Raw genomic sequence first — 23,667 nt, 5'->3', positions numbered from 1 at the left:
CCCTAAAACAGAACACTGTGCAGCTCTGTCAGCAAAGTCGCCGTCAATGGACAGGAAATATATTTATAAGCAACTCCAGTAGAGTAGGCTACTACTCACTCACTCCTATTTAAGAGAAAAAGTGTGTGTGTATCTGAAGAAAAAGAGTGTCAGGAAAAATAAATCCCACTCAAGCAGCAGCAGTAATGAGCTTCAGGCAGCAATGGGGTCACAGGTAGCTATGTCCTTGCCAGTATTTTTCTCTTTCTGCACAAGAAGCCATATTATCCTACAGAAGAAAAACAACTGAAAAAAGAAAAGAAGGAAGAGGAAGGGAGAAGAAAAAATATTAAAAGATCAATACAACATTAGCTCATCTCTTTGCAGATTATGACTGGGAAAGGACACCTGTTTAAATTCTTCATAAATCTCTGTAATTGTCTAAGCTCTGGAGCTGAGCTGCACAATAAAATGACTATAATTTGAGTCTCGAGAGGCGCCTCTTCGTGTGGATTTCAGCAAAAGGACTTGAGAGCCTCTTGCTCCTGGAGCCTCACGAGAAGACCTGACACCTGGAGAAACAGCAGCAAATCACATATGGGCAGGGAAGTTCTGTATTTTCAACAAATGTGCTCCCAGCCCACGGGAGCTGCAGGGGACAAACCCCACAATGGCTAGTGAATCAAATATCCTTGACGTTACACAACACCTGGTACCTGGAAATTTTCCTTTTCCTTAAGATTTCAAGAAAACACATAAGACATCAGCCAGTCCCAAACCAGGCACTATGCTAACTGTGGGGAATGCAGGTGTAAAGACGATGCAGCAGCCCACAGCCCAGGAGGCACGGGCCCGGGGGTTGGGGTGATCGCCTGGGAGGGACAGGAGTGACCGCTGGGAGTTCACCTTCCTTGATCCCAGGACGGAACATCACTGCGGAGCCCACCCTGAGCATCACAGGCCTTGGTGAACAGGTGAGGATGCGACGGCTAGTCCTCCCCATCATCTCACTGCCAAAGGTGAGGGGGCGTGGCCACAGCCTGCTCAAGTCAGCACCTCATCCAATCAAGAACTGGCACTACAGTTGTATCACGTGCAATCTCTTGATCAAGCCTATTTTTAAACTCTGGTAGAGTATCATACATATTGCCAGCTGCAGAACTGGTATTGCTTATCTCAGCAAAAGAGATTGTTTGCCTGGAAAGATCAATGGCACTCATTAACTTTCTAATATTTCACACTTTCTGAAATGTTTATAGTTTTTATGTGATTATATTTCAAACTTTAGTAAATACTGAAATAAAATCATATTAACCAGCTGCCTAAAAAAAAAGCTGGGGGCAGGGGTAGGATTGAGAGGGGTGGAATCTGTTCATTCCTATGCCGGAGCCCAGCATCCCGTCACACTCCTAACACATTCTGAATCATTCCTCTGGCCCCTCCCTCAGTGAGGACAGACAGGAGGTGGATCCAGGCCATGGCTTAAGTGCTGACAGTGAAGATGGTGTTGCAGTATGACAGTACTCAAAGAGGAGTTACAGAGGAAAGGGTGGCTTCCTGGAAGCCAAGCCCACTGGGAGGATGCTGGAATGCAGCCAGGGAATGCCAGCCACTGGGATCAAAACAGAAATGGTGATCATATGACAGGCCTGAGTTGTCAAGAAAGATGTTACGTTCAGTGAAAATAAGGGGGGAATGGCATGGAAACCTCTTAAAATGTTTCCATTTAAAACGCTGCAATTTTAAAATTCCCAAAACCTAGTTTTGATCCCCGGGGTTCAGGGAAGCAAAAGATTCATGATACTTACAATAAAACAAACAAACCAGTATGAGTGGCCCCAATGCTCTTTAAAGTACATGAGTCTGAAACAGAAAAGAAAGTGCTCCCCTCCACCCACACCCTCCCCAGTCTTCACAAAATGCACTGGAGCCGCTTCCCTGGATTTGAACTCACTCTGTCTTTGTCATCTGCCACATCACAGAGGATGTCGTCAAGATCCAGAATTCCTCCATCTCCATGTTCCAGTCGATGCACTTGTATCCAGTAGTTTGGATCCTGTATGAGAGTATACGGCAAATTAGCACCACCAAAAGGGAACGCAACAATTTAAACTGGGATAAACTCCTGCCATGAAAAGGAACTGACCTCATCAACAACACTGCACTTGATGGAAAATTCAGGCAGCCCCCTATATTTGGTTGAGTCCATTTTGCTTTGTTTACGGTGGAGGCACTCAGGCATGTACATCCCTTTGCTCAGACAAGATACACTAGTGTGATAGGAGCTGCAGAAACCAGCAGAATTCATGGCGCACAAAACAGTAATCCCTCTGAAGTGCTGCGCTTCCCATGGGCCAATATGAAATACTTCATAATCTCCCCAACCCAATCTATTGAGGCATTCTAATAAGCAAGCAACACACACCGTGTGTCTGAAAGACTCATGGTGCAGCCTCTCTGAAGAAAGGAGGCCGCCCGCCTTAGTGGTTCTAAGTCAGCACTACAAACTGTCTAAAATAGAGTGACAGAAGAGTGTTAAGACCACAAGTGAACAAAGCAAGCTCAGAACAGCATGTCTGCTTGAGTCTGTTTTATAAAGACAATTACATACACTCATATGTGTGCATAGAAAAACGTCCCCAGATACACACACCAACACTTTCATATTTACCCCTGAGGGGTGGGGCTGGGAAGAAGGAAGACAAAGGACTTCATTTTAAGTGTCACACACTTCTACCTGGGTGTGTGTGCACACTCATGCATATACACATATACACATGCACATACACACACAACATATATACCACAGAATATAACATCAAATCAAGTTCTAAAATGACAGGAGGAAAAAACATAGCTGTTTTTCAATTTCTACAATCACTTTCACTTGTATATTCAAAAATACACTAAACTATAACCTTTGCCATTAGCTACTGAATCATCCATAGCACAGAATTACTAATAAAAAGTTCAATTCACACTAACACTCTATTTTACCAACTTAAACAGTGATGTCAGGTACAGCTCTTTCTGAGAGGAAAGGCTGGGGTGGAGAAGGCACAAGATTAATGACAGTTATTAATAAAAACACAGACTATGGACCCTACCCCATATCTACTGACTCAGACCTTCCAAGGGTGAAGCCAGGGAATCCAAAGCCCTCCAAGGGAATCATTAAAATGGAACATGTATTATCAATCCCTGTCACTTTTTAACCAGCACAGAAAACAGTTCAGGTTCCAGTTCTCAAAGTTATTAAACATGACCATAGAAACCACTATGCCAACACTCCACAGTTGCTCTGCATGCACCTTCATTTATCTGGACTTCTTTAAAAGGAAATTCAGGGAATTCCCTGGAGGTGCAGAGGTTAAGACTCAGCACTTTCAGCTGGGGAACTAAGATGCCATAAGGCCAAAAAATTTAAAAAGAGAAAAGAGTTCAGTACTGAAATCAACTGCTCATCCAGAACACAGACAGTAAGCTTGTAGAACACACACGCACGCACACACACACACACACACTCTCTCTTGGCATCCACTTCATACATGGGCCTTACTCGGCTAATTCCCTGGTTATATTAATAACGTCACCTAGAGAGTTCTTAGGAAACCCGCTGCTGTTAGTCCAGCCAGGCTCCAGAATTTTTCATTTCTAGATTTGTTGAGCTGTTAAAGAACAAAGTCCTAAAACAAACTGTACTTCTACTCTTCCTTCCCAAGTAGTATTCACTCTGCAAGAGAAATGGGGAAGAATGAATAACCCAGGGGGTGAATAAAGAGAAGGTGGTCCTTCACCATCATATCCAGCCATTTATCACTGATCCACTCTGTCCTCCACTTCCCCCAAGCCAGAAGACCTAACCAGCTTACATATCTGCTCTCATTTCTGAAACACATTTATGCACACAAAAGCAGCATGTGTGTGTGCTCAGTTATGTCCAATTGTTTGCAACCCCATGAAGCCCGCCAGGCTCCAATGTCCATGGAATTTCCCAGGCAAGAATACTGGAGTGGGTTGTCATTTCCTACTCCAACACAGAAGCAGATAGACCTCTAAAATGGAGCTTATAAAACACATTCTTAAAGCCTCTTAACCCTCCTCACTCTTTCCACATGAGATCATAATCTACTGCCTTTCTATAACATTTGAAGGTATTCCCTGGAAATAAATTCCCTCCTAAAGATTTTCCAGTCTCTTAAACTGATACTGGAGAACCTACCACAGTCCGGCCTCCTTCATATCCCTTCCCCTCTCACGGCCCGCACTGTGTCCTGTATAAACGCACCTCGCCCCACCGTGCCCAAGGTTTGGAGCCCCACTTACCCCCCAGGCTGATCATTTCCATCCCTCAAGACTCCATGGCCATTCTCTTCCCCAAGAGCTTCTCCTGACTGGAACATCCCAAGAAAGGTTAAAAGTCTATCCCCAGTCTTACTGTTAAAGTTTCTAAAAACCATTAACAGTATGATGCAAACTAGCATATATCATATGGATACACAACAAGGTCCCATTATATAGCACAGGGAACGATATTCAATGTACCTGTGATAAACCATAATGGAAAAGAGTATTTTTTAAAAAGAATGTATATATGTGTATGACTGAATCACTCATACAGTAGAAATTAACACAACAGTGTAAATCAACTAAACTAAATCAACTATAAATTAATTTTTTAAAATCCATAACAGCATGGAAAATAGCACTCAGATGTCAACTCAGAGTCTTCAAAAGTTACTACTGTATTTTTGCAGATTCTAAAATAATTGTATGAGATCTTCTATGGACCCTACTTTTGTCCTTGAGCTACCACACTTTGATCCTCCTGACAGCAAAATATTTTAAAGATCTGTCATCTCAGATTCTTCTTCTCCTATAGCCCCATTCCAGTCAGGCTTCCTCCCCACCACAAGTGCCAAAACTGTCTATTGAGGTCACCAACAGCCTCCATGTTGCTAGTGAGTTCTCAAGACCCATCTTCCTTGGTCTATCAGCAGAATCTGACACTGCTGGTCACTCCCTCCTCCTCGAAATATTCTCCACACTTGGCTTATCATCTTTCAACTGTCTGATCAGGGTGTGTCTAATTCTGAGATCCAGTTGTTGATTCCTGCCTCCAGAGAAGTCCTGATTCAGCGGTCAGCTATGCCAAGTAGCCACGACAACACCATGTCAAGGCTTTCATCAGGCTGGTATTATTAAATGTCACTCTGACCATGTGCTGAATGGAGACAACCGCTTGGAGAGAAGCACAGAGTGGGAATCATCAGTAATCCTAACAGAGCAAAGGACACTAAAAAAACAGTCAGATGTGAGCAGCACATGAATTACCTCCCCCGACAAGAGTATAAAAACCAGGATGTTTTTGCCACTGAGAAATACATCTTGGAAGGGTTGTCTCTCAGGAGATGTTAAATGACAGCCTTCGTCCACACAATTCTCTCTGAATACCCAGAGGACTGGCTGTATTTTCAAGGAACAGTTAAGAACCCAGGAGAAAAACTTGTTTTCTAAACAAGTTGGAACATATTCGTTGATTCCACTTCACGGTGGTTTTCACTAAGAAGTTAGAAATAATAGCAGAAATCATTGCTGTCCTGGCTATAGAAATTTATACATACAACTGAACAGAAAGCAGTGATAAGCCATTTTTAAAAATGCCAAAAACATTAATTCTACAACCAGTAGACTTGTCATTGGATTAAAAAACAAACGTGACATATATGCAATTTTTTAAAAAGGTTTCACTTACAGTATGCACATAGAAAATAACCAAATATTTGAACAGTAACAATAAGTTTACATTATGACGAACAAAAATCCAGAAATGAAAGACAAGGTTCGCAACAAGTGGCTGGATAGAGGACTATGAAGAAGCAAATGTCCCCGCCAGGCAACACTCCCCAAGATGCATCCGAGCCCAGAGTAGAAACCAGGAGACAAACCCACACACAGAATCACTGCTTCTCACCCAACAAGACTGGGGAAAAGATGGAGGGGATGCTTCTATGATCAGCAAGAAAGAAAGCACAGAGATGTGGTAAGATGGAAACTGCCAAGAATGCTGCAAAGAAAGCTCTATCCCAGGACACAGGAAGAGAAACAGAGGCGGGAAAGTCATAATGAAATAATGATTCCTATCCAAATTTCAAGAAATCTCTCACCACTCCACAAAGAGCACCACCACACTGTTCAGTTCAGTTCAGTTCAGTCACTCAGTCGTGTCAGAGCTCTTTTCAACTCCACGGACTGCATGCAGCACGTCAGGCCTCCCTGTCCATCACCAATTCCCAGAGCTTACTCAAACTCATGTCCATCAAGCTGTTGATGCCACCCAACCATCTCATCCTCTGTCGTCCCCTTTTCCTCCCGCCTTAAAAACAGACAGATCATGGGTCATAAGAAAATGAAACATAAAAATGAGCTGTGAAGGTTAAAGAGGAAAAGGATACTTGTATACCTATAGGTGACTCATGTTGATGTATGGCAGAGGCTTCACAATACTGTGAAGCAATTTCCCTCCACTTAAAAATAAGTAAGTTAAAAAATAACTTTGTGAGTTCTGAAGAGAAAAAGATTACATCAGTGAGAAGAATTGGGAAAGGTTGGCGGTGAGGTTTTAGGAGAATCAGATCCCAGAAGGGGGAGGGGTGGAATGAAGGAATGAAGAAAGGAAGGAACTTCCAGAAAGTAAAATACAAGTCACCTCAGCAAAGGGAAAAGGAATCAGAAATCAGAATGGGTTGGACTTTATTAAGAGCAGCACCAAATATATATGATACCAGCACACTGACTTCAAAACTCCTAAGAGGAATGTTTCACGACAGAGAATTCTAGACCTCACTCGCCACCCATCAGTAAGGCACAGGTGCATTTTCAGAAATGCAGCGTCACCAGAAAGTTACCCTCTGTCTTTCTCAGGTGAGTACTAGAAGATGTGTGCCAACAGAGAGCTAACCACAAACGAGGACACTGCGGCGCGTGAAGCAGGGCACAAACCCACGAGAGAACTCACAGGACACTTCCCAGGGGTGAGAAGGGCAGGTCACGGTGGGAGCTGGCGTGGAGGCAAGGCCAGGAGACGACCCCATGCAACTCAACACAATAGACGCTACTTAACAGCTGGCCAAGCTGGGGTGGAATTAGCTGCAAGTTCACAGAAGACCAACCGAAGTGGGGCGGGGGGGAGAGGGGGTGGGTAGAATAGTTCATTCCAGAGAAAGCACAAAAGTTGTCAAAGAATGAGTAATCAAGGTATCTTACGTGGTTCAGCTCTGAGCAGTTTTAAAAGATAATAATGTGACATCAAACATCACATTTGTGTGTGTGTGTGAGAGAGAGAGAAAGAGAGAAATCCAAGAAGTGGTTGCGAGAGAGGGAGGCAAAACCCACAAGGGCAGTGAAACGGGGTTAAATCTTCCACACTGAGTCAAAAGACAGACAGAAGGAGTAACATAACTGTTCACACAGAAACATGGAGGAGACGGAAATGACCAGGCACAAAGTTGGAAAAGACAACCTCTCTAGGAGGGGCCGCTCTTTTTCATGAGAATCCTGGTAGAACCACTTGACTCTGCACATCTATAATGTTCAGAAACCAAAAGACAAGAAATTGTTTGAAGACATCCTTAAAATAAGGGGCATGGTGGCACAGGGCTTCAAGGTTAGCATTTGTCCATCCTATGAGCCAAGGAAAATTATGTTGCAGAGACAAATGAAGTCACTGGTAATGACATCACAGATAGAAAGCATATTCTCTTTAAAGTCAGTAGAAGAGCAATAGAAAGTCAGTAGGATTGATGCCTCATGCTAGACTATCTTGGTAAGTATCTTTCCAATCTACTTAAACCAAAAGCAAGAAACTTTAAGTATGTTGTAAAGTTCTTTTTTTTTTTTAATGAACATTGGTAGTTCAAGATAGACATGATATAGTCCTCCCTCAGTATGGGGTTCCAAGACTTAAGGGGGCATCAAAATCCAGAGATGCTCAATCCATGGTACAAAATGATGTAGTATTTGTATATAACCTACCACCTCCTCCTGAATACTTTAGATGATGTATAATACCTAAAACAATGCAAGAACTGTGTAAATAGTCATCTGTGTGGATGGCGAATTCAAGTTATGCTTTTGAAATTTTCTGGGATTTTTAAAAATATTTTCAATTGAAATCTATAGATCAATTGATCAACCTCTGCTGCCCCCCTTTTCCACCCCAAACCACACCCAACACTCATGACACCACCGCACCACCACAACACAACAGAGCAAACCACAAACCTGCTGCCTCCCTTGAAGGGTGGATGGCTTCATTTAATATGTCGATCAAAAAAGAAAAGTGCAGCCTGAAACCAAAGGTGAATTCCAACCTCAAGGAAATAACTGTCTGGCATTCTGCTTTATTAGAACCAGCACATAATCACTTTACAGTCGCACATTAGCCCAGAAATATGGGAAATCAGCCCATGATTGACCTCTGTGCCTGTGACATTACTTTCATAACAGCAAAGACATCACCCGAGCCACGGATGCTCCCCAATTCCTGCTCCACTCCAAAGAAATCATCTAACAAAGATCACAGAGTTGGCTTGGGACAGAGCCAAGGGAAGAATGAGAATGTAGTAACCCCCAGTGAGGTTTGCATTACATTCGTGTGCATTATCTAACGTGATGGGAGGGTTTATAACACCTGTTTTCAGATGAGAAAACTGAGACTCAAAGAGCATAAATTGCTGCCAAGAAGTCACAACTAATAAATGCTGTCAACCAAGACTGGGCCCAGGTCTGCCGATGATTCCTTGCCCTTTCTCAGACCCACATGGGTGGTTTCCAACAGCAGCATCACAGCTGTTTGTCTTCCTACAGGCCTTCCTACCAATCTCTACCCAATAGCATCATTTTTTAATGTTTTGCATAGTGAATAGGTCCGTAAAATATTTATTTTAATAAAAAAGTTCTGATTGTTTAAAAAAATCAAATTTGAAAAACCACTCACCTAAGTATTATATTACAGTTTGAACCTCATCCTAGTTGAAGCAGTGGTTCTCTAAGTAGGATTCCAGCCCAGATCACCATCACCTGACTACTAGTCAGAAGTTCCAAATCTCAGCTCTACTGAATCAGAACTTCTCAAGGCTGAAATGCTTTCTATTTCTTCTAGGTACTATTATTATTATGTTTTAGCTCATAAATTCATGGGCTAATGCTTTCAGGAACACTTCTTTTCTTTCCCACACCATGTGGCATGCAGGATCATACCCTGACCAGGTGTCAAACGCACGCCCCCTGCAGTGGAAGCGCAGTGTCCTTACCACTGGACCGCCGGGGAAGCCCCATGAACATTTCTTAAATTAAACAGATATTTGTTACTACATCTTAAAAAACATCACCATGAATAAATACATATATATTTCACATTCCTGTGATGATCACAGAGATGGTTACAAATGTATTCACAGTGTCAGATACAAACTCTTTCTCAGAGTAATTTCACCTCAAAGCTCTACCAACACTCAAAAACATCAACCTCTCTCACTACACGTGACTTTGGGAGCCGTCTGAGTTCCCCAGGGAGCTTGTTTTGATAACTTGCCAGCAAATTTTAATGCAATGAATAAAAGGATGTCCATTTGGGAATAACTGATAACTGAACAATATTTTTATCAAGTCCTATTTTAATTCTAATTTATGAAGCTTATATCCCTTGTCTTCCCCCTAAAATCAACTTTTTGTCTTCATTCCTACTGACAATACTGTCCTCCTCTGACTTAACCTAATCAAGCCATAAACCTCACCTCCCCACAGGAAATACAGGGGACAGAAAATCAAGTCAAATGACACCACAAGGAAACAACCAGACAAGTCCAGAATATGAGGCCTTAATAACACAACTGTACTGATTTCTTTCTTTAAAAATGCACGTTGTCTAATATCTAGATTCAATGTATGATACTAGATTAGATCCTGCATCTGGAGAGAAATTTTATTTAAAAAAAAAAAGCTAGGACAATTGAAGAATCTGTCATATCATGACAGAATCGATAAATGGAAAATTTCCTGGAAGTGATCAGTACGTGACCCAGGAATTTAAAATGTGTGTCTACGTGGTCAAGATGTATATAGGAAATCAGATGTTTTAATAAACAGTAGTACAAAATAGGAAACCAGCTACACACCCAACAATTAGAAACTGAGGACATATAATCCATGAAATACTGCACAATAATTTAAATGCTGTGCGCAGAACAGCATAAAAGGTATCATCTCATTTTCAGTCTGAAGAGAGTGTAATCTGAAGCCACAGACAAGAGGAAAGAACTGCTGAACACAACTGGCCACCCTTCTGGTTTTTGATAAGAAACACACATGTGTAATTTTATAATTTTATCACCTTAAGTAACAAGTGAACACATCCCTTCCTCTCCCCTTCCTTCTTCTTTTGTTCTCAATAATGGAATCACCTTCTAACTCATCTCACTTCTTCCAGGCTCCTCTTTTAATCCTCTCCACATCCTTAGACTGCATTCATCTTCACAAAACACCTATTTCATCGTGTCCCTGCCCTGTGATGAGTCACTTCCAGTTACTCACTACATCCTAAACACTAAAACCCAAGGTCCTCAGCCAAGCACTCAACACTCTCTCCAAGCCTGCTTTTCCCGGCTCTCTGTGGATCCTACCCCAGGCACCCAGAGCCAGGCCCGAGACACAGCAGGTGCTCAGTAAACACTGGTTCCTTGCCCTCCACACAGCGGAGAGCATTCACCCCATGATTCCAGTGACCCAGGCTGTCCAAGACTCTCGGCCGAGATCACAACCACCTCCCCTGTGAAATGCCCTCCAGCCCCAAGGCGTTCATCTAGACCACAGACATGTCACAAATAGCCTATTTCCTTGCACATGCATGGTGATATTTTTTATCTCTAGATAAGTTCCCCAAATGCAGGGACCATCTTCTTCTCTTTAGCAGAAAACAATGAACAAAACACCACGTTATTGCACAAATAATGTATAAAATATGTATAATAACCCAATTGGACAAAAAAGAAATTTCAACAAGACTTTCTCAGAAAACTAGAATCCACAAATAGGCTTATGCTCCCCTAACCACCAAAAGAAACCCCATGGACACAGGGACCTTGTTGGGATCAATGCCTCCTTCATCCTGTATCCTCTGACTTTAGAGCTCACTCAAAAACCTCAGTGTGACTATCTTGGCTGACACTGCAGATGACCTGAGCTGTGGGGAAAGAAGCCTTCCAGGTACTCTATCCTTCCAATGTAAAAGAACCCAATTTCCTGCAGAAACACCTTCACGCTCACTCGCAGAGCTGCGTCCCCAGCACCACTGGCCTGGAAGACCGGGCAGAAGTGAGTTGATGCTGGTCACACCTGCTTACAACCTAGGAAAAGGAGAGCCAGACAACAGCTTACTGGGGCCAGCCACGTTCTCCCCGATTACGTCCTGGTGAGGGTCAGGACGCCCAGGGCAGAGGGTGGGCGGTACTGTCACCTGAGGGGCCAGAGGGGCAGGAAGGGGCGTGAGACAGGAAATGAGGCTGAGACCCGGAAAACAGAGTGTTCTCCCCAAGCCCAAGCCTCTCCTTCCAGGCAGGGGGCCACCGGAGATCTGAAGGGGGGCGCCTGCCCTGCGCCTCCTAACCCTCCCCTGACTCCACAAGGGGCCAGCCGTGAGGCCGCTCATGCACAGCGACGGTTTTCAGGACGCTCATCCGAGGTCAACGCTTCCAGGTCCATGTGCAGGTGTGAGGCCAGGGGAGCAGGAAACCCAACTTGTCTGAGATCACCCAAGAGGAAAGGGAGTTTCAGCTCAGATGTCACTCTGACTTCTCAATGACTGCTGCGCTCTTTTGGACGCACTGCTTCTTGCAGGAGGATCAGACGGATTTGTCAGGAGGACATATGAGGAAGGGAACAACTGATCAGGACAGAGTCCTTTCTTTTCTTTCATTCTTTTTTTTCCCACTTAGAATGGAAAAAAAAAATAATGAAAAATATATAACCTAAGTCTACATGTATATACAGACTTGACTAACTTCAGTATAAGGAAGTAATGTTTTACCCCCATGTTACCTATAAAGACATAGATTTAAGAAGCATGTTATGCCAGCCATGCACCTGGAAGTGCTGGATTCCAAGCTGAAGGAAAAAAAGCAAAAAACCCATAACCATAAAGGGCTTCCCAGGTGGCACTAGTGGTAAAGAATCTGCCTGCCAATGCAAGAGACATGAGACCCCTGGGTCAGGAAGATCCCCTGGAGAAGTACAGGGCAACCCACTCCAGTATTCTTGCCTGGAGAATCCTATGGACAGAAGAGCCTGACAAGCTACAAGTTTACAACGAGTCAGACTCAACTGAAGTGACTTAGTACACACATACAACCATTAAAACCAGGCTTCAGACCCCTCAGGGCAGAGACCCACCCTGGGGCATCAGCAGCCCACAGCACCCGTGCAGATAAGGCAAAAACCAAGATCTTCTAAAGTGAACTAAGATGCTGAATGATTTTCTACTGTTTATAAAAAAATAACCAACCTAAGAGATCTTCTCGAGGTTCTCACCCAGATTCACCAAAGAAAAATCTCCCCTCTCCTATTTACTCTCCAACCAGCCAACAAGAGAGGCTGACTCAGACCAAAAGGAATTTCTCCAACGGAAAGAAAGCCTCCCTGAAACATGATAAACTCTAATAGCGCAGAATTCTAAAACAAACCAAGCAAATCTGACCCCAAAGCAGCTCTCCACTCCCCGATCCTATGACTTAATCCAAAAACCACCTCCCCAGTTATTCTTAAAAGATGTTATCTCAAGTTGCTTAAAAATCCACAATTAATTCCTTACATCTGGCAGTACCCTACCGGCCTGAATCAGATGACTCTTGAACTAACAGAGGAGACTGTGAGGAAACGGTGGGTTCTGACAGATAACTTGCACCTACCTGGGGTCTCCTTTTTAGAAGCCTGGGCACACAGCCATCCAGCTGCACTCTGTGGCCCCTACACTCAAACGCGGCATAGCCCTCGCTGCGCGGGGTCCGGCGGGGAAGGCCACAGCACCACCACATCACAGGGGTCGCCCCAAGGTGGGGGACAGCTGATGCTGGTGCTCAGAACGCGGCTCCAACTGCAGGCACTCGGGAGGGTGGAGGGGCCTGTCCCAGTGTTTCCTGGGACCGCTGATGCCAGAGGTGGAGCACCCTCCTCCTCCCAGGACACTCCCAGTATGGGTCCAGGGCGGGAGCTATGATGGTATCTTCAAAAGATGTGCCAGAGACCAGAGTCCTCTCGGAGTCTCATTACCATGGACATATTTGCAGGTGAGGAACATGCATCAGCTTTTAGGATGATTTTCAGCAGAGAAGAGAGTGACAAACAGACAAAGCGCACATCGTCACCACAAACACTGAGATGCAGGCCAGTGAATCCACGGGATCTCCTTGTCACTCAGACTTGCTATAGCTTGTTTGTACCCTCCTGGAAAGCCACCCCAACCTTTTCCCCCATGAAAAGCTTACCCAAATGTCAGTTCCTGCTAACATCTACCTCTGCACCTCATTTTGTCTCCTGCCCTATCTCTCCATAGCACTCACAACAGTGTCTTGAAGATGTGCATGTTTTACAGTATCACCCTAATCGAGCCTCAGGACCTGATTCACACACTCACGGAGCATCTATTCAATGGCACGCACTGAACAGACACAGGGTTACAGCAGCGAATGGTCCCTAGTACCAAGTCGCTTAAACACAGCCCCACACCCCAAAACTCATCGGTACATGTTACTGGTGACCCCATACCAAAGATCAATTTGTATTCCTTTACTAACTCATCTGTTTCCAAGTGTGTTGGCACTTAAAATTTTTCCTTGAAAATCCCTAGTGTGACTCACAAAGTTATCTGGCTTCATCTGGTCAATTTCAAATTCATTTGAAATGGGCGAATTTGAAAGAAAGGGCTTCAAGATACCTTATGAAATATGTGAGGAGATTATAGAGGTTAATGCCATATCATTGCTTAATCCCTTAGGTACACAGTTAGTTTGCTGTCCTTGTAAAGTTTTCCTTTATGAGATATTTGAAATTTAGTTAACTGTGCCTTCAATGTATTACTTCTAAGAAAATACGGTGCACAGTGTTTCCAAAGAAACAAAACAAAATGCTAAGCAGTGCAATCAAAGCACTAAAACAGAAAATATAGCAGGCATAGACCCAACATATTCTGCACCATACCTAAAGTCTCTGATAAAAATCCTGCATGGAAGCAAAGAAACAAATTAGCTGTTTGGGAACTCAGGCAAAACCTAATTATACAACTAGTAATTAAAGCATGAAATGGACTATCTCAAACAACAATAAAATGTGTCACTATAAACTTATCAGACAGGGTGGGAAGACAGCAAAACAGAAGCAAAGCTGGTCTGTGAAGCACTGAAGATGCCCAGATACAGTGGACCGGGCACAAAGACAGAGCTTTAATGACATAGGCACCCAGTGGGCATGTAGCCTGTCTACCAAGAGCCACAAAGAAAAGGCAGTGAAAAGACCCCATGGACTCAGTGGCCCGATGATACACAGTCATTTCCTATCTGCAGACACTCGAGGCCGTGTGTGTAGCAATGAAGGAGGTAAGTTATCACTGCGGGTCACACGTTGTTCAAGCAGACACAAAAGTCGAACACACTCCAGATAGCTCTCCTTTTCAAAGTGGAAGGAAGGTAAGCATTTTCACAACCACCATAATCTGATCTTGAAAGCAACTCGTCATACAAAATTAAAACTACCTAACCTCCCCTACCTACAACATCCTCTACTGAGCAATATTTACAGACATATGTCTTGGCAGTAGCAGAGTTCTGAGCTGTTGATCCATCCACCTTTCCAAACACAGGCAGCCTCCTGATGGCAGCAGAACCACGCTCTGCACCATCCAGAGTAGGAAGCAGGAAGCAAGGCCACAGATCCATCCACGCTTCTGGAAGACTCCTGCCAGCAGGAACAGTCGAGGATATGCAAGAACATCCATGCAGTGGCTCCTAACGACTGAAAACACTGTATTCTTATTACCCAGTTTAAGAGCTGCAGGCGACACGATGGCATGTGACACGCCACCAGCCGATGAAAAGCTTAACGCTCAGTCTCAAAGTCGAGCTTGTGTTTTAACATAAAGGGGTCCAGCCAGGTCTATGGAGGCCCCTGCCCTCCAAGACTTCAAATCAACTTTGGGAGGCAAACCACAGGTGTGTGGAAAGTTCACTAACAATTCTTAGGTATCAAGATTAAATGCCAACCAAGTGGTACAGGAATCACAAAAACAAATAGCAGAGACAAAGCACACGTCACAAAGGAACTCTGTCCCCTCAAGTGGGGGCCATCTTCAGACAAAGGTAAGAAGGCCAAGATGTACCTGGCATGTTTGGACAGCGGGGAGTAAAGCCCAGACACCTCACACACACACCCTCAGCACCTGCCTTGCACTTGACGCCTCTCTTCACGGGACCGGGATGTGGGGAGCTGAGCCACACACACAGGAACTCTGGGGGCCAGGCTGCAGAAGAGCTCTCTAAACCTGAGTGGGAATCACTGACACTCTAGCCCCCAACCCCAACATCATCTCCAGCTTCCTGCTTGCCCTAAACAACTATTTAAGCAAGATGTCACCCACAGAAGCTGCACATGTGAATCCACAGTTTGAGATCCGACAAGCATTTTGAAAGACCCCAAATCACACTGGTTAAAATTCCAAAATCATAAGGATTGTGGGATCATCTTGGGTTACATTCTCCAACCCCTCATCTCTCCTCTTTTTAAAATGAAATCCTATATGGGCTTAACAGTAAAAGTCCTTCAGACACCCCCTCTCAGCCCTGCACAGCACTTCTTGTTTATCAGAAGACTAAAGTGAAAAGCAGGTCAACAAGACTCCACAAGGAAGAGAGAAAACCCGTCTGACATGTGCTCCGTGAGCCAGAGCAGTGCCCGTCCTTTCAGTCGCCGGCCCCACGTACCGGCGGCGTCAGGCGCGTCCAGCCCGGCCCTCTGACCGCCTCCCGCCACCGAGGCAGGGCTCTGTTCCCGTCACCGCAGAGCCTGGACGAGCACAGAGGAGACTGGAGGAGCGCAACATCAGCGTCTCCAAGCCCCTGGACACCAGAGCCCATTCTTAACCGAAAATCTCCCACGAACAAGAGGCAAAGTCCATTTGGACCAGGTGAGTGTTTGTTTTGACACAAAGCCTCTCTGGGGCCCATCTCACAGTCACATGACATTCCTGCAAACCTGTCTCCATTCTGGATGGAGCCCCACACCAGGGTACTGGCACCAAAATTTCAGTTTATGGTGCTTATGTGGGAAACAATTGCTCCCATGGGTAAATGTAAATAAAGCATAGACTACTGACACTCATTTTTCTTTTTTCCCCTTACTCTTGGGAGGGAAAAAAAAGTGCCTTGGAATTAATGTCATTTTGTACCTTGTCAAGAATTCTTCTCAACGCACCTAAAATAATACCTATCGATACACATATAAAGGCCACTAGAGTCCTAAAAATGCGCCCAGTTATTTAGGAAAGCAAAATCCATCGTAATTTAAACAAGATAATTTGCCTTTAAGGACTGTCGCTGTCATTTAATGAGAAGTCACAATGTTATGAACTAAGAAAGAACTTTTCAGACTGATGTGAAGGCACTCGACACAACTCTGAGCCCCATCACAGCAGAAAGGCAATGGAAGCACCTTGAGAAGGGTGATGCATTAATCCTGAATCTACAGCAAATTTCAAGCCCCCTTGACAACGTTTATGCAAAGTAACACGCTACTGAAGCAAACTTGACTAGGTTACATATAAATCCTAAGTAAGGTCCACTCTTCACAAAGACCAGTGGCAATCAAGTGAAATCAATTCCAGGGCTGAGGAGACTGCATGCTGAAAATAACAGAATTCTAACCTTCAAATTAGGTTTCTTTCTGCCCTCTATCTCCATGCTGTTTTTGAAAACAGTCAAACAACTGTGGAAAGAATACAGTGTAAATTAAACCATGTGAAAAGAAAGAAGTGATGGAGGCTAATGCTGCAGGGATGTTTGACTGGCACCTGGGTTTAGCAAGACAGCAAGCAGGAGGACATGGAAGAATGGACCCCTTTCCTCCAAAGGCAGGGTGAGCACGCTGAGTCAGATGAGGCGGGGCAGGATTGGGGCTGAGAGGTTGGGGGAGGGGGGTCCCTCTCCCTGTGAGTGTCCAGTGTACACAAAGGATGAGCATATGACCAGGGAACTCAATCCCCACAAGGTCAACAGGCCAGCAAGGCACTGAGGGTCCACTGCTCAAGCCACAGAGGTGCCGGAGCATCATCTCCTGGAGCTGTGAGAAGCAAGACTGAAGAAGAATGTGAGAGATCTAACAAGTAGGCGGATTCAGTAACTGACGGAAGATACAAACAAAGCATTAAGTATCACTTGCAATCTGCGTTAGATGAAAAAAAATGTGCACTGGGGTTATACCAATACCTTGAAGCATATATTAAACTGCAATCATATAAGCTATAACACTAGAAAAACACTGGCTTTGTTATTTTCTAAATAGTAATAAGTAAGATTTCACCCACCGCCACCCTTTCCTTCACCCTTGTACTTCCAGGGGAAGTCACCTACAGAGAAAACAAGTTATAGTTTATCAATTGCACGTTTTAAGAGTCAGTTGGTTCAGTGCAAGGGGCCCCTGCCAACCACAATCACAGGAAGCATCCATGGAGGCCTCTTGACTGACAGGAACAGAGGGAAAGACTTGGCTGCTCCATCTCCAGTGTGGGCAGGGCCACTCACACTTCCTCCTCATGTCAGGACACATGCTCAAGGCCTCCATCTCAAAAACTTTTAACTTCAAATTGTTTGCTTCTGCATCTGGCATATCACAGAGTTTGTTTAAAATCCCCTTCCAAAATAGAATCACCTTTACAAAGCACAGCCAAGGGCAGGGTGTTCTTAGTTCACTGGTCTTGTTTGCCAAATGCATATACTGACTTGAAGGGTAGAGGCTGCCCTCGATTCACATGTTCTCAATAAAACCGTAAGAGGAAAAGTAGTCAGTGAAAGCCGAAACACACACACAGCAGCAGCAGCAAAGTCATCATGCCCACTATGACTTTCTGGAGTTTCTTCCCCCTTAAACAAACACAGTGCCTTACTAACTCCCCAGATTTTCTCTGTCAGAGATCGTCTCTCAACTTCTTTCAGCTCAGATCACTGTATAATTCTAGCAATCTCTTGAAAAACAAAATGTATTAAGTATCAATCAGATCAGAGTAATTAACCTTGGCTCTATTATGTCAAGAAAACTTTGAAACTTCTCACTTTCGCTAGTTTGATGCTTCGGAGGTGGCGGGAAAAACCCAATTACCTCATAAATTTTGCATTATCTTGATACATTGTGTTTTAAAATACACTCAAGTATTGACCACAATGATGCAGCAGAGGCACTGAAGGCGCCTGCTGCCCTGAACTTGGCAACTCCACAGGGATGCAGGATGGGGATGGGGATACAGGATGGGGATGGGGAGGCAGGATAGGGATGGGGAGGCAGAACGGGGATGGGGAGGCAGGACGGGGATGGGGAGGCAGGACGGGGATGGGGAGGCAGGACAAGGATGGAAATACAGGACAGGAATGGGAATACAGGACAGGAATGGGAATACAGGACAGGGATGGGGATACAGGATGGGGATGGGGATAGAGGACGGGGATGGGGAGACAGGACGGGGATGGGGAGACAGGACAGGGATGGGGAGACAGGACGGAGCTGAGGAGACAGGACGGGGATGGGGAGGCAGGATGGGGATGGGGAAGAAGGACTGGGATGGGGAGGCAGGACCAGAAAGGGGCTGCTTTGTCCCTCCTGAGGGGCTGCCTTATACTCTAGGCCCCAGGGCAGAGGGATGCTGCTGCTGGGAGTGGGTGCTAAAGTGCCTTTGACTCTCAAGTCCACATTCCTTCTGTTACTTAGAGGATGCTGGCCTTGTGACTACTACTAAAACCCAGAGCCACCAGCAGAGTGCACTCTGAGAGCAGAAGTTCCTTTCCTCTGCGGAGGGAAACAGTTCTTCACCCCAATCGAGGCAAAATGCATTCTTAACTGATACTTCATATTCAGCATGGGAGCAATTTAATCAGAAATTAGAATAAACTCGTGTTCATGAGAAAATAAACAGGCAATTTGAGGACACTACAAAATAAATCCTATACTGTTTAAAACATTTTACTATATAAAACACTTTTTAAGGGTGGGGGAAACCCAGAGCAGTGCATCTGGAAGCTGAATTGTGGTCTATGGCTTTCTCCATGCAATTAAAACGTCCTTCCAAATCATGCCCGCATTGAAAGATTTGTATGACCAACGACCATCCACTCTCTCATGATGGTAGAGAAAAAGCTGTTTATGTCCCTTCAGTTCCCTACATGACTAGGTTTTTTTAAAAAGTTCATACATTTCTATATTTGTTAGTAAAATGTTTCTAAATTTATTAGTACTTTTCTAAAGTTGCTTGTAAAAAATTAAATTATATGTAATAATTCTCTCTGTTCCTAATCTCAATATACAATTTAAATAACTTGATTATTAGGACTTCCCTGGTGATCCAGGGGTTAAGACTCCAGGTTCCCAATGCAGGGAGCCCGGGTTTGATTTCTGTCTAGGGAACTAGATCGCACATGCTTCAACTAAAAAGAGATCTCGTGTGCCACAACTAAGACCAGGTACAGCCAAATAAATATTTGTTTAAAAAAATAACAATTTTAATTACAGTAAACTTATCACAGAAAGCCACAGGAAATGCCACGGTGAATATATATATATCCATATATATGTATACACACACACATGGCGCAGAACACTCCGGGATAAGCCCTCCCTGCAGCAGGTGTTTCCAGAACTCCTGCACATCACAGAGAGTTCTGGCCTCCACGGTCTAAGATGTGCTGTGGAGCAAGTGCCCAAAGCAGTAGAAATGCCAATGCTTTGAATCAACCTCACGAGCTGAGGGGCTTCTGTGGATCATCAATATGAAGGATGGGTGAGCTGCTTCCACACAAGCAACAGAGCCAGGAGTCAGCGTCCAGGCTCTGGGCCTCACTGAACCAACTACTGAACCTCTCCTCACAGCACTCTCCTCGGCTGAGAAATGAGAGTAACAGAGAGTCCCCAACACACATAGTGGTTAAAACAATTACAGGAGTCTAAACCTTTAAAGCAGTTAAAATAGTTCATGGGACTGAGTCACCTCTCAGTAACTTTAGTTACTATTATTATAGCCAAGGTTCCTTCCTCAACCGTGGATAGGTATTGTACATTGCAAACCCTACCCTTTGGGGGCGCAAATATCTAGGGCCAATCTACTTCAAAAGGGAGTAAGGTTGTACACAGGAGTTCTTATTCCTGACTATCCGAAACACCCAAAGAGCTTTATTAATTAGCTTACCCAACACCCCAACCCAGACCATCTGGTCTAGGAATGAGCATGGGGAGCTCCCCACCCCCCAATCCATAAGGGTTATAACTGAATAAAATGGTTCTGTGCAACCCAGAATATGATTTCTTTGGTGTGGACTAACTCTGCTGTCCTGGGTAAGTACATTCCTGGTTTATAAAGAAATCCCCTGTTCCCCTATTCTCAGCCCTGCAACAGCTACACGCACTATCTAAGCATAAATTTCTCTAGACTGAGATCTGATCCAAGCTTAAAGGGTCAGTACAGATCATCAATTAGCTCCTCATGGATTTTGGCCTAAATTTAACCATCAACAGCCGACCGTCTCTGAGCCAGGTGTAATATAACATTCCTAAAGCTCTTAGTGATAACTACGTTTATCCTTAGAAGTTGGCGGTATCCTAAAACAAAAGCTGATTTCTCTTAGACGTAGGGGACTGGCCAACATTCCATCTGTCCAGCATCTTCCGTGAGCCCAGCCCTGGAAGGGGCTCCCTTACGGCCACAGTATCCCTGAGTCCCAACGGCTGGCAGCTTTCCACAAGATTCTGCAGACTGGAGTCAGCTCCAGTCCCTGCTTTGCCAATAACTAGCTGTGTGCACTCAGGCAATTAAAAGCTCTGGCCATTTCCCCATCTGTAATCACAGAGGAGCAGCACAAGATCTAAGGGCCCCACTCCCCCTAACATATATCATCCTGAAAACCACAAAAACTGGACCACCCCTTCCCCTTCACAGTGGGCTGGGCCAGCCCATCGTTGGGAGAAGTCAAGCTTAAACACTCTGGCACAAGAGTCCCAAGCGCACATGACTACAACAACTGAGAAAGCAAACGATGGGGGCGGGATGAGGGTTCCAGCAGCCTGGAGAGGAAAATCCGGCGTGTGCGGTGGGCTTGCTCCTGCTTCGATGCCCCTGGTCTCAGGAGAAGCTGCGCATTTTGAGGGCCATGGGGGAATCTTCTCACCTGCTCAGGTGGCCGTGACAAACGCCATCAAAGCTCTGCTGCCCAGACCGCCTCCACCTGCAGGCAGAGCAAGTCCCACTGGATCCCAAGCAGGCCTGTCCTTCCAGGCTTAAGCCTGAAAGTTCAAAGAATTCCCACCTGGTATTCTGGAAAAAGGTCAAAATTCATTTCACTGGAACAAGTCTGAGCGCAGCCACAAGAGAGATCACTGAGTTTTTCTCTTCATCAATGATTTATGGGCAGCTCAAACCCTTTTTTATTTTCTTTCTGTATCTGGTCACTTCTTTCTCCATCCCAGATCCTTTAACGGTGCCAGAATAAAACTCTTCTGGCCCTCTTGTTAAACACTATCTTTGACAACTATAAGTGAGTTTCCTATTGGAAATGATGGAAATATTAACCCCACCCCATCACTGCATGCCCCTCCATCACCACTGTGTCCTGGGCATATCTGACATGGGACCTTAACACCAGATACCTGCAGGCATTCTGGTTTAAAGACCGTATTTATTCCATCTATTTGATTAGATTTCACCAATTTGAGGCTCAGTAGTGTGTTGTGTATGATAGATCATAGGTAAGGATCATGCAGAGGAAAAGCCCTTCATTCTGTCTTCCTCAATTTCTCATCATTAATAAAGCACAGTTTTTAGAAAAAGTTCCCATGTTTTGGCTGTCAAATACTTAATAAAAGTGTACAGTGCTTCAAATACATACAAATAGCCTTTGGGAAACCTGTAGATTGAAACACAACAAATAAAACTTATAACAGACTCCGATAATGAGTGTCATTAGTAAACATCTTCACATATTAGAAAAAGCCAGGTTAGTAGCCAGCAAGTCCCAATCAAATATTTCTACTGACTGCAACAAATAGGGCACTTAAGAAACTGAAGCAGCAAAATTCTCTTCAACCCTGAAACATCTCCTAGAAGATGAATATAAGAGAAAGGAACATACACACCTAAAAGTGCCTTTCCACTTTAAAAAGATTCATTTCCAATAAGCTACTACCCAGTTTGGGGGAAGGAAATGGCAACCCACTCCAGTATTCCCGCCTGGAGAATCCCAGGACAGAGAAGTCTGGCGGGCTAGAGTCCATAGGGTTGCAGAGAGTCAGACATGACTGAGCAACTTAGCATGCACCCACTACCCAGTTTACAGTAAATGTGTCACACGCGTGCTTATTTTTAAATGCTCCTCAATCCTCTGATGTCACTGCAGGCGGCAATAAAATGTTTCTGTTTTCCAATAGAACACAACCATTTCAATACTTAACTATTTTTTTCTCATTACCTAGAAGCAGCAAAGATTCCACATTTTAGGAAGCCCATTTATGTTAAAATAGTTTTTCCTGTGTGTGCTACATCACTTCGATCATGTCCGACTCTATGTGACCTGATGAGCTGCAGCCCACCAGGTTCCTCTGTCCATGGGATTCTCCGGGCAAGAATATTGGAGTGGGTTTCCATGCCCTCCTCCAGGGGATCTTCCCGACCCAGGAGTCAAGCCGGTATCTCTTACATCTGTCTCCTGCATCGGCAGGTGGGTTTTTTTTTTACCACTAGCGCTACCATATGTAGCACAGTATTGTAAATCCTCACATTAGACAAAATTATCGAATTATCCTCAAATGTAAAACCCTTCAAATGCTGAAAGTATTATCTTTTTAAAAAGATAATGCTCTGAATTAAAATGCTGAAAGTGTTATCTTTTAAAAAAGATAATGCTCTGAGTTAAAATTTCTTGTAAGAATTTGAAATATTCTGCATGTGAAATATACGCTAAACATGTGTGACTTGACTTAATATAGAAAGTTTACTATAAGCCAATATGACCAGAAGCTCAGTTGGTAAAGAATCTGCCTGCAATGCAGGAGACTCGGGTTCTTTTCCTGGGTTGGGAAGATCCACTGGAGAAGGAAATGGCAACCCACTCCAGTACTCTTGCCTGGAGAATTCCACGGACAGAGGAGACTGGCAGGCTACGACTTGGCGACTAAATCACCACCAATCTGACCAGTACATGCTCACAAAAACCCCACTTGATTAAAAATACACTAAGGAAGTTACGACAAATTAACTCATTATGCAATGAACAACCTTCTACAGGAGCCAGAAAGTAATCTGACAGCAGGCTAACAGCTCACAGTGCTCACTCTGGCAGTTGTGCACTCATCTGTGATCTATCCCCAGGGAGAGATGCAATTTAAAAGAATGAGAAA

At 44.3% G+C, this 23,667-nt stretch overlaps 1 protein-coding gene across 1 annotated transcript in view; it reads right to left on the bottom strand.

The window, feature by feature from the left end:
- PARD3 (par-3 family cell polarity regulator) overlaps positions 1–23,667 on the bottom strand; it is a 554,870-nt gene that overhangs the window by 461,028 nt on the left and 70,175 nt on the right. The window contains 1 exon segment of the mRNA XM_070472024.1: positions 1,934–2,035. Coding sequence (XP_070328125.1) covers positions 1,934–2,035 — 102 coding nt within the window.

The sequence above is a fragment of the Odocoileus virginianus genome, chromosome 9 (genome assembly GCF_023699985.2).
Source record: "Odocoileus virginianus isolate 20LAN1187 ecotype Illinois chromosome 9, Ovbor_1.2, whole genome shotgun sequence".
Classification (NCBI taxonomy): Eukaryota; Metazoa; Chordata; class Mammalia; order Artiodactyla; family Cervidae; genus Odocoileus; species Odocoileus virginianus.
This window is presented reverse-complemented; position numbering and strand designations above follow the sequence as displayed.